The 9,064-nt window shown below is 35.7% G+C and overlaps 2 protein-coding genes across 3 annotated transcripts; one reads left to right on the top strand and one right to left on the bottom strand.

The window, feature by feature from the left end:
• The first annotated feature begins 227 nt into the window (after nt 1-227).
• Arp3 (Actin-related protein 3) lies at nt 228-3,962 on the top strand. The gene is made up of 6 exons (XM_043430317.1): nt 228-474; nt 677-857; nt 1,128-1,442; nt 1,868-2,182; nt 2,276-2,494; nt 2,725-3,962. The coding sequence occupies exons 1-6, from the start codon at nt 431-433 to the stop codon at nt 2,902-2,904; spliced, it is 1,254 nt and encodes a 417-aa protein (XP_043286252.1). The 5' UTR covers nt 228-430; the 3' UTR covers nt 2,905-3,962.
• Nucleotides 3,928-9,025, bottom strand: Nulp1 (Nuclear localized protein 1). Of its 2 annotated transcripts, XM_043430309.1 has the most exons (10): nt 8,908-9,025; nt 8,584-8,729; nt 8,106-8,246; nt 7,769-7,989; nt 6,889-7,117; nt 6,126-6,379; nt 5,411-5,720; nt 5,031-5,324; nt 4,452-4,645; nt 3,928-4,340 (listed from the first exon to the last, which is right to left on the bottom strand). In XM_043430309.1, the coding sequence occupies exons 2-10, from the start codon at nt 8,707-8,709 to the stop codon at nt 4,301-4,303; spliced, it is 1,809 nt and encodes a 602-aa protein (XP_043286244.1). In that variant the 5' UTR covers nt 8,710-8,729; nt 8,908-9,025; the 3' UTR covers nt 3,928-4,300. The 2 variants fall into 2 exon arrangements, with proteins under 2 accessions (XP_043286244.1, XP_043286243.1); XM_043430308.1 differs by lacking the exon at nt 8,908-9,025 and having other exon boundaries at nt 8,584-8,901.
• Between the last annotated feature and the right edge of the window lie 39 nt (nt 9,026-9,064).

Genomic DNA, 9,064 nt, shown 5'->3' with positions numbered 1-9,064 from the left:
CCTGTCCTAATCAAAAATTTCAATTTCGACTATTTAATTTGAAAATTAAAATTAAAATGTTTATCTTTCAAACGCCGAAATAGATAATGATGGATGATGTTTCTGAGTTGTCGAAATAAATGAAAATACAGTTTGAAAAAATGTAATTTCGGGAAAAGTGGCGCCACCAACGTTTTCGTTTCGCAGTAATGCCAACAATACCAAGTTTTTCGAACTCTAACCTAAAAAACTATTATTGTAAGGAGCCGCTTATCGTCGTCGGGTGTGGCGTGTGGCGATCTCCAAAGGGTAAAGGGGGTTTTGCGAGAGAGATAGAAAATATTGGTTGAATCCCCGGCGTGAGAACTCAAAATTTGTCATTTCAATAATTCCTCTTTGGAGAGGTTCAAAAATTAAAAATAAATTGAGGGAGTGAGTAAAAAGTTTCGAGATGTCGGGGCAACTTCCTGCGTGTGTTATCGATGTTGGAACCGGGTAATTATCTTCAAAATTCTTCAATTTATAACTCATGTTTCTACAAAATGACTAATGCGACCCCCACTTTGACGTTTTTCAATCTTAACGAAAATGACCGATATTAACCTATTATTTTCGTTACAATAAAAACCTGAAAATTTTATTCATTGAATGGAGAAAGAGTTTTGTTTTTTTTCAACCTATTTTTTGCTTTGCTTAGATACACGAAGCTGGGCTTCGCAGGAAACAGAGATCCTCAGCTGATAATACCGTCAGCGATAGCTCTGAAGGAAACTGCCAAAGTCGGTGACAATTCTGCTAGAAGAGTGACCAAGGGTGTAGAAGATCTGGATTTTTATATTGGCAATGAAGCCTTTGAAGCAACAGGATACTCAGTCAAGGTTTCTTATCATATGAACAAAGATAAACGAGTGATAAAATTCAATTGGAATATAATGAATAGTCATAGCATTTGAAACCTTGCCATTCCATTATTTAAGTTTTTAAAATTTAGTGAGTTTTCATTTCTTCAAATTGAGTCTAATATAAAAAAAATTTGACACAATTGAAGTTTGAAAAAGTTATCAAATATTCAATTGAACAGTGCAGAAAACATTTGAAATATTGTCATGTTTTTGTACTTTTGGTGCTGATTATTGAATTTTTGACAGTATCCAGTACGGCATGGATTGGTGGAAGATTGGGACCTCATGGAGCGCTTTCTAGGTCAATGTATTTTCAAATATCTTCGAGCAGAACCAGAAGATCATCATTTCTTGCTGACCGAGCCACCCCTTAATACCCCAGAGAATCGGGAATACATGGCTGAAATAATGTTTGAGTCATTCAACGTTCCAGGCCTGTACATCGCTGTTCAAGCTGTTCTCGCCCTTGCTGCTTCTTGGACAGCCAAGTCTGTGGGAGATAGAGTACTCACAGGCATTGTTGTTGACAGCGGGGATGGAGTTACTCATGTCATTCCTGTGGTGAGATATTCTGTTTTTTATATTCCTATTCATCAATTTTTTAGTCTATCATTTTGTACTCATTGTCAATTGCTGAGTTGTTAGTTTATGATTTTGTATTTACTCTTAATTACTGATCACACATTTAATTATTTGTTTTTATACAATGAGTTTTCATACAATGACGTTAGGCTTGTTTGTCCATCTATTAAAAAACGTTGCCAGTCTATTTCGATGCATGTGTAATCACCAATTTTTCAATCATTTATGTTGAGTTCGAGCTCATTTCATTCGTCCATTTTTAGTGCAATTTTTTCATGTTCATTTCCCCCAGGCTGTGAATGCCCATCACTCTTTTTCATTGTTTGACATTAGTTTTCACCAATTAATTTGAATTTGTTTAAATATATTGAATGTAATATGCATTTGTTCAATTCAATTTTCAGGCAGAAGGATACGTAATAGGTAGTTGCATAAAAAACATCCCAATCGCTGGTCGAGACATAACGTATTTCATCCAAAGCTTATTGCGAGAGCGAGAAATCGGTATACCGCCAGAACAATCGCTCGAGACAGCAAAAGCTATAAAAGAAAAATATTGTTACATTTGTCCGGATATTGCGAAAGAGTTTGCGAAATACGATAGCGACGCGAGCAGAATAAAGCAGTATCTTGGAGTAAACAATATCACTCAACAAAGCTTCAACGTCGACGTTGGCTACGAGCGTTTTCTGGGCCCAGAAATATTTTTCCATCCCGAAGTACGTAAACCCAAACACATGCGAGCACTTTTTCACGGAATTTTCAACCTGGACATTCTCAAATGTAGTTACTATCAATTCTTTCGTCTCCAGTTTGCGAATCCAGATTTCACGACACCCCTGGACCAGATCGTCGACGACGTTATTCAAAATTGTCCGATCGACGTGAGAAGACCGCTTTACAAAAATATCGTTCTTTCCGGTGGTTCTACCATGTTCAAAGATTTTGGTAGACGTTTGCAACGCGATGTGAAAAAGACCGTAGATGCGAGGCTCAAAAGTAGCGAAAAACTCAGCGGAGGACACATTACGGTAAATTTAATCGAAACAATCACAATAATAATTCTTTTCCTTTCGTCTGTCGTTTCCTTTTCTCAGTCAGTCGTCTGAACATTTCTCATTTATTAGTATTTCCTTTTTTCAAAAATAAGTTCGGATTTCGACAGTAATTTACGCAGAACATTCAGAGTAAACTTTATGACTTTAGATATCTAAAGCAAAGAGCTTGAAATTGAATTAATCATTTTAACATATTTTTGCAGCCGACTGCGATAGACGTTCGCGTGGTGTCTCATCACAAGCAGCGATGCGCAGTGTGGTTCGGTGGTGCATTATTGGCGAGCGGTCCCGAGTTTTACGACGTGTGTCACACGAAGAAAGACTACCAAGAATACGGTCCGAGTATTTGTCGTTACAATCCAGTTTTCCGGAGTTTGGTTTAAAATCGATGGTAAAAGAAAAGGTTCCAGCCTTAGTGGCTTATCGCTGAATTAAATTACCCAGAAAAAATAAAAACAGTCTGAAAAAATCAATGGTAATCCAAGCTCATACGAACGGCGATGTTTTCTGTAACTTATTAAGGTAAAATACTAACTCATACACGCTATTCAAATGAGGACTGAATTTTCTGAACACATCTATGCAAAGTTAAATAAAAATATTAAAGAAAAAAGAGCCTGCTTTAAAGAGTTGACTTGAAGCAAACTTTCACGATGTCCTATTTTTTCATCGAGATACTTGAAAATAAAACCCTCAACCATTTTTAATGCACCACGTTTTATTTCATTCTTCTACGCATCTATCGTCAGAATTTTTTCTGAGCTTCATTACTTGAATGCTGCAGTCGAATGTTTGATTGGTTGAAAAATAGTCGTAAATCGAAAGTAAGCATCGTATCAAGATTGCAGAAAAAACTACGGTCCAAATTACACTGGTAGAATTGAAGGCGACCAACATATACGAATCATTTCCCGAAAAATATCGATATAAATTTGCAGATCATGGGGCAGTCGATTACAAAGTCGGGTCTGTTTATCTTGTAAATTACTTTTATACTTCGCATAAATGTGTTTTGTAAATTTAGCACTCATTCGACTCGTGCAAAATAGCGATATGATAACGAAAATGTCTTGAGAATTCACTTGCGAAATTTTCATCTTTGTTTCTCTCTCCAAGAAATTATTCGATTTAATAACAACAGAGAACAAAGTAATCGAATAAATTGAATGATTCCATTTAATTCGAAGTCCTGAAATGGAAGAAGTATTCTAAGCATTTTACAATATCTGACAAATTTTATTCGATAATATTTAATGTTTCTTTTTGAAACTTAGAAATTACATCGAAAATCGAAATGTGTCTGCATGCGTTAATAGCAGAGAGGTCGAAAATATTAAAAAAAAAAGAGCTCTAACCGCGTTTACATCAAATTTTGTATAGAATTTAAAAAATGTACATACAAATAATCCTTGATAAGTAAATTTTTCCTTTTTTATTCCAAGATAAGGGGTCTCGTTGAATTTTCCTTTCATAATTTTCCTTATTGATAAAACTCCTTTCCCCTATTTTCTTATTTTCCTTTGACTTTCTTTACTTCTTGCTTTTTCGTTTATACGCCCCTATTTACATACCGAGAAGTTCTACTTTTTCAGCACAGCGCCGTTACAATGATAGTATTGCTACGTGTAAACGAGTACGAATCGAAGTTTAGGGTATTATGCTATAAGAAAAAAAGAAAATATATTACATTTGAACGACAGATGCGATCTTATCATCATTCCGTCAGCCTCGCTGTTTGTTTCCCTTATGAACTAAAATTAAATGATTTCATGGAATTTTTTAATCGATTTCGTCGTCCGAAATGTCCTCTTCGCCCTCACTGAAAAAGACAGCATTTCAGTTTTTTCAGATTTCTCATATCCGTCGAACAGTCACACCTTTTTTCATTTTTTATTCATGCTAATCTTTTGTTAGAAATATTGTTACTTACTAAAGCTCAAAACCGTTCAAAGCGATGTTAGGAATATTTCCTGCAAGATCCGTGTACAACGAAGACATGAACAACGAGAAAAGGTTCGAATTCGCTTGCGCTGGTCTTTGAACTGTTCTTTGCCTTTGATAAATGTCCACTGAATCTGCTGGTGGAAGTGGATCGTAAGAAAATATCGGTCCGGAATCTCTGATCTGTGAAAATCAATAATTGATCGAAATTCATTAGCAAAAACTGTTGGCTTTATTTTTATTTCTTTCCGTATTCACACGGAAATATTAATTTTCATTTTAAAGAATTACATTTAAGAATGATCGAGTGTTTATTTTACTTTTAAAATTGGAAGTGAAAAATTAAGTTTTCCCAGAATCTGGGTCTCGGAGAAAAACATGAGAAAAAATTTCTTATGAAGATGCTTTTGAACAACGTATCGTGTTTGTTCAATTTAGAGGCATTGTCGAGATTTTCCAGTTAGTAGACAAAGAAGAAAATTGGCTCAATTCAATAATTTGACGAAGAGTTGAAGTAATGCAATTGAAGCAAATTTTCCAATTCGCGTTACATGTAATATTAACGTACCGCGGGATGACTGATCGTGACATCTTTGAAGTCCGAGAGAACAATGTGCCGAAGAACGCTCCTCGGAGGTTGTCCTTGGTACCTCAAGGTTCGTTTGTTGCTACAGAATTTGGCGTATTCATCGCCAGCATCAACACGACGAAGAACGTTATGAGTCGCGTTTTCGAGAAACAATAAAACTTCGGGTTCTTTCCACAAATGATAGCTTCTCGCGACGTACAAATCTTGTAATTTTTCAAGACCCGCAGAGGTCGTCGACTTGGCTTTGCTGTTGAAATAGTCGTGACCCAAAACCTGAAAAAAATTGAAGCACATGAAAGAAGGCAACGAAATTTGGGAAATGTTGTAATTGGCTGGTTTCAATTTCATTTTGGACCAACCTTCAAGTCTGTTTGAACGCCACATTTATCCAGAAGCGGCAACAGTACTCCGGGAAACATGAAGAGAGCGTTTTGCAAAAGTTCGTCCGCCACCTCGTGCTCATTACAATGAAAATGAGCCAGTGCCAAACTAAACGCTATGTTCGGCAGTTGCATTAGATTCCTTGGTTCATCCCACAGCTCACAAAAATCTATGAACCACTCGTACTCCCGGGAACGAAGTGCGTAGAAATCTATCGCCAAAGTTATCGCCAGAGGATCGCTCACGGGATCAAGGGTCATTATGAATTTGCAAAATTCCAGACTCGTCCTGAAATCCATTGACGAATGTCAACAATTAGTTTTAACTTTTTTGTCTCTTCCAAGTTCAACCATCTTAAAACGGCTGTTGAATCAACGTGTAAAGCACGAATTTGGAAAAACTGATAAATTATTTTCCTTTTTAATCTGTTTTTCAAAAGTAAATCCAAGAGTACAACATTTCTGTGGACCAACTCAAACAAACCACAAGTTTTCATTGAAATTGAAAAAAAAAATTGTTTTTAAAACATCTAATTGAATCGTACTATAAAACACAATGAACTAAGATATTCTATTTTTATATTATTGAAGATTCTCTCTAAAACCCGTGAAGAAACGTCAAGCTTTTATTGGAATTTTTTTAAGTTTCTTTAATAGAATGATTTAACGGTTGAAATAAAAATAGTGGTATTACCTGTAAAAAGCTCGTCCACCGACGAACATCATGTGTTTGAACAGTGTGATGTAAAACGCTCTATTGGCTTGCTTTTTGTAGCTTAATCTGCATTTCCCAGTCGCTATATTGAATGACGGATGCAAAGCGCATTCCATACAATAAACTGCCCGTTCAATGAGCTCTGCCGACATTTGCAAATCTTCGTTGAGCTTACATAATTCAGAAGTTTGTAGAAGAGTGTCGACGTGGTAGGTATGAGCGTTCATAATGTTCTGCGATCAGAAACGTCAATATGAAACAACAAACCCATTTCCAGGAGCATTCGAAATAATGGATTATAAATAAAGATTCAAATAAAATGACAGTGATCAGTGTATGGCTTCGACGTTTTTCTAAGTTAAGCAACCTCAGTCGAGATTAATGGGTGACTGCGAGCCATACATCGGCTCGTGCATCAATCACTGAGCAGGAAATGGTTTTTCTAAATTCCTGGTGTCCCTAACCGGCTAAAACCCAGAAAAAATACAGCGGTTCGTATCGGTCGGTGTTTCATCACAGTTTTTCTTGGTCTTCGTGCAAATGTGATACGGTAGTGCATTAGAACAAAGTTGCTGTGGGCAACATTCTTAAGGGATCTCGCAGGCACAGGAACAGAAGTAGTGTAGTAAGATGGAAAGTGGGATTAAAGTAAAGGGATGGACTCGTACAAATCTGAAAGGGTATAGGCAGAAACATAAATAATAAAAAAATTTTGAAATATCAAATCTTATGACCGACTTACGATTATATTTTCAGGATTTTGACTGTCAACGGCATCAAAGAATTTTTTTTGAATTTCCCGGTAAGATGATCCGTGAACAAAAACGAAATAAGTTACGCCGTTTTCAGCTTCAATGCCTGTGTCGATCGACATCGAAAGACCCGACTTTCCAATCGGTGACCAATTGTCTCGTGGTACGACGAGGTGTGTTTTCTTCGTGTATCCAGTTCGGCCACGATTTCGCCTTTTACTAAAAGAAACCAAAAAAACATTAAAATCTACTAAATGAAAATAAAACCGAAGTGACAAAGCCGGAGTGAGAAGACAAAAAATTCGAATGCTTTCTAATCTAAACGAAATGGATGAATTTAAAACTGTTTTTTACTAGAAATCTTGTATAGAGTAATTTAACAAAATTGCTGACTCAGCTGAGAACAAAAATTTTCAGTATTTCGTTTATGTAGCAATGGTAGCAGAATTCAATATAAAAATAATCTTTGTGTATTTTCTCATAAAACTACAAAAAGATGTATCATGCTATTGTTCTGTGAGGAAAAACATGTTTTCTGGGTGGTCCCAGTATATGTCAACAGTGGCATGGATTTGGTTTGTACAGTTTCAATGGTAATAGCATCAGGCATATTGATTTCCAATCAGAAACTTTTTCCATGTCCTATATCATAGTTTGTCAAATAAAACTTTAGGACATTTTATATTATTTTGTTGTGCATTCTTAATTATGCATGTATTTTTAATGAATCTATCAACACAGGAAACCAAATTTTCACAATGAAACCCAAAGAGTTTAAAAAATATTAGATACTAAAAAACCCCTTGGAGTAAGGTAATCTGATTGACGATACAACTAAAAATTGAACTACTTGGAAAAAACTGTCAATACCTCTGTTCAGCCTGGACAATTTTACTGCCACATATCCTTTTCAATTCATTGTATGGATTTAATTGTTTGTGTTGTATTGAGAGTATCAATTCCTTGGATCTCTTAACGGGCTGATCAACTTCATCTTTGCTTGAACCTGGTTGCGGCTCACCCAATAATTTGTTCACTTCTCTGACAGTTCTCTCAATTTCATCAGTTGGTTCAACTTCCTCCTCTTCTTCCTTGAAATTTTGATAAACAAAAAGAATAGAAAAAGTTTCAATTTGAGAACAATATTTATCTAATGTTTCTGAATTTTTTTATTGAAAACATTCTAGTATTATAATTTGTAACTAACTTTGGCAACATCGCAATTTTTGGCATGGTCAGCTTTCTTCTTTTTCTTTTTTTTCTTCTTGCGCTTTGAACTCTGGGACTCAAAATCATCACCTGCAGTAGATTCTTGCCCTCTCTCTTCGTTTTCAGAATTTTCATTCAGCTGAAGTTAAAAAGTATAATTAGACAAAACACATGAAATGTAGAAAAACTCCGAGCGTGTAATTTTGCAAAGCAGTCGTCTCAAAATGATGAAATCTTCCAAGTTGCACATAAAATTATTGCATAAAAAGGCTACAAAAGATTCAATATTTTTACATTACAAGAACTGTTTCGAATTTAAATACTTCTTGCATTTGACAAGTAATTATAATATGATGTGGTGAGTATATCTTCTAACCTATAAAAAATTCCATAGGTAAACCCTTTGCTGTTGCAATACAAATGTCTTAATTTTCGCTGTTACGAAATTTTAATAAATAGAAAAATAAGGTTATTACCAAATCGAAAACATTGAACAATTTTGATTCGCTGATCGGTGGTCCTTCAAAGTCGCCCAAATCTTCACGGTTCTCCTTTAAAATTCCATCGTTTCCATAAACTTTCCGCAGATATCGTGTTGACATTTTGCGGATTAGACACACTTCTAAAAAAACGAACGATTGAACAGCTAGATTTACTTTCACCCAAAAAATAAATAAAATATCTTGAAGGATTTTTCCTGATAACGATATTTATCAGCTGTTGAACAGCTGTCCAACGATTCAATACTGGGGGGTTCGTAGCGTTCGATGTGTGATGACAGTGTGACTGACTGCACTTACAATATGCTCCGCACTTGCTTGCTTGTGCAATTAATACACGAGACGAAACGAATGAGAGAAGAATTAAAGACGTTCCGAACCGGAAATGAGGACAGCATTGGAAGTTCGTCGTCTGGGAAATACAGAATACGCAGCCGTAAAAAGAATGTCACGTACT

This window comes from Venturia canescens, chromosome 10, assembly GCF_019457755.1.
Source record: "Venturia canescens isolate UGA chromosome 10, ASM1945775v1, whole genome shotgun sequence".
Lineage (NCBI taxonomy): Eukaryota > Metazoa > Arthropoda > Insecta > Hymenoptera > Ichneumonidae > Venturia > Venturia canescens.
Note: the sequence above shows the minus strand (reverse complement) of the source record. Positions and strands in the feature narration are given on the sequence as shown.

Coding starts and splice junctions, on each gene's coding strand:
- Arp3 (XM_043430317.1), top strand. CDS start 431: ATGTCGGGGCAACTTCCTGCGTGTGTTATCGATGTTGGAACCGG. Junction 858..1,127: donor CAACAGGATACTCAGTCAAG/GTTTCTTATCAT, acceptor AATTTTTGACAG/TATCCAGTACGGCATGGATT. Junction 2,183..2,275: donor AAATATTTTTCCATCCCGAA/GTACGTAAACCC, acceptor TTTCGTCTCCAG/TTTGCGAATCCAGATTTCAC.
- Nulp1 (XM_043430309.1), bottom strand. CDS start 8,709: ATGTCAACACGATATCTGCGGAAAGTTTATGGAAACGATGGAATTTTA. Junction 8,247..8,583: donor TGTTCAATGTTTTCGATTTG/GTAATAACCTTA, acceptor TTTTAACTTCAG/CTGAATGAAAATTCTGAAAA. Junction 4,646..5,030: donor TCACGATCAGTCATCCCGCG/GTACGTTAATAT, acceptor TGATTTTCACAG/ATCAGAGATTCCGGACCGAT.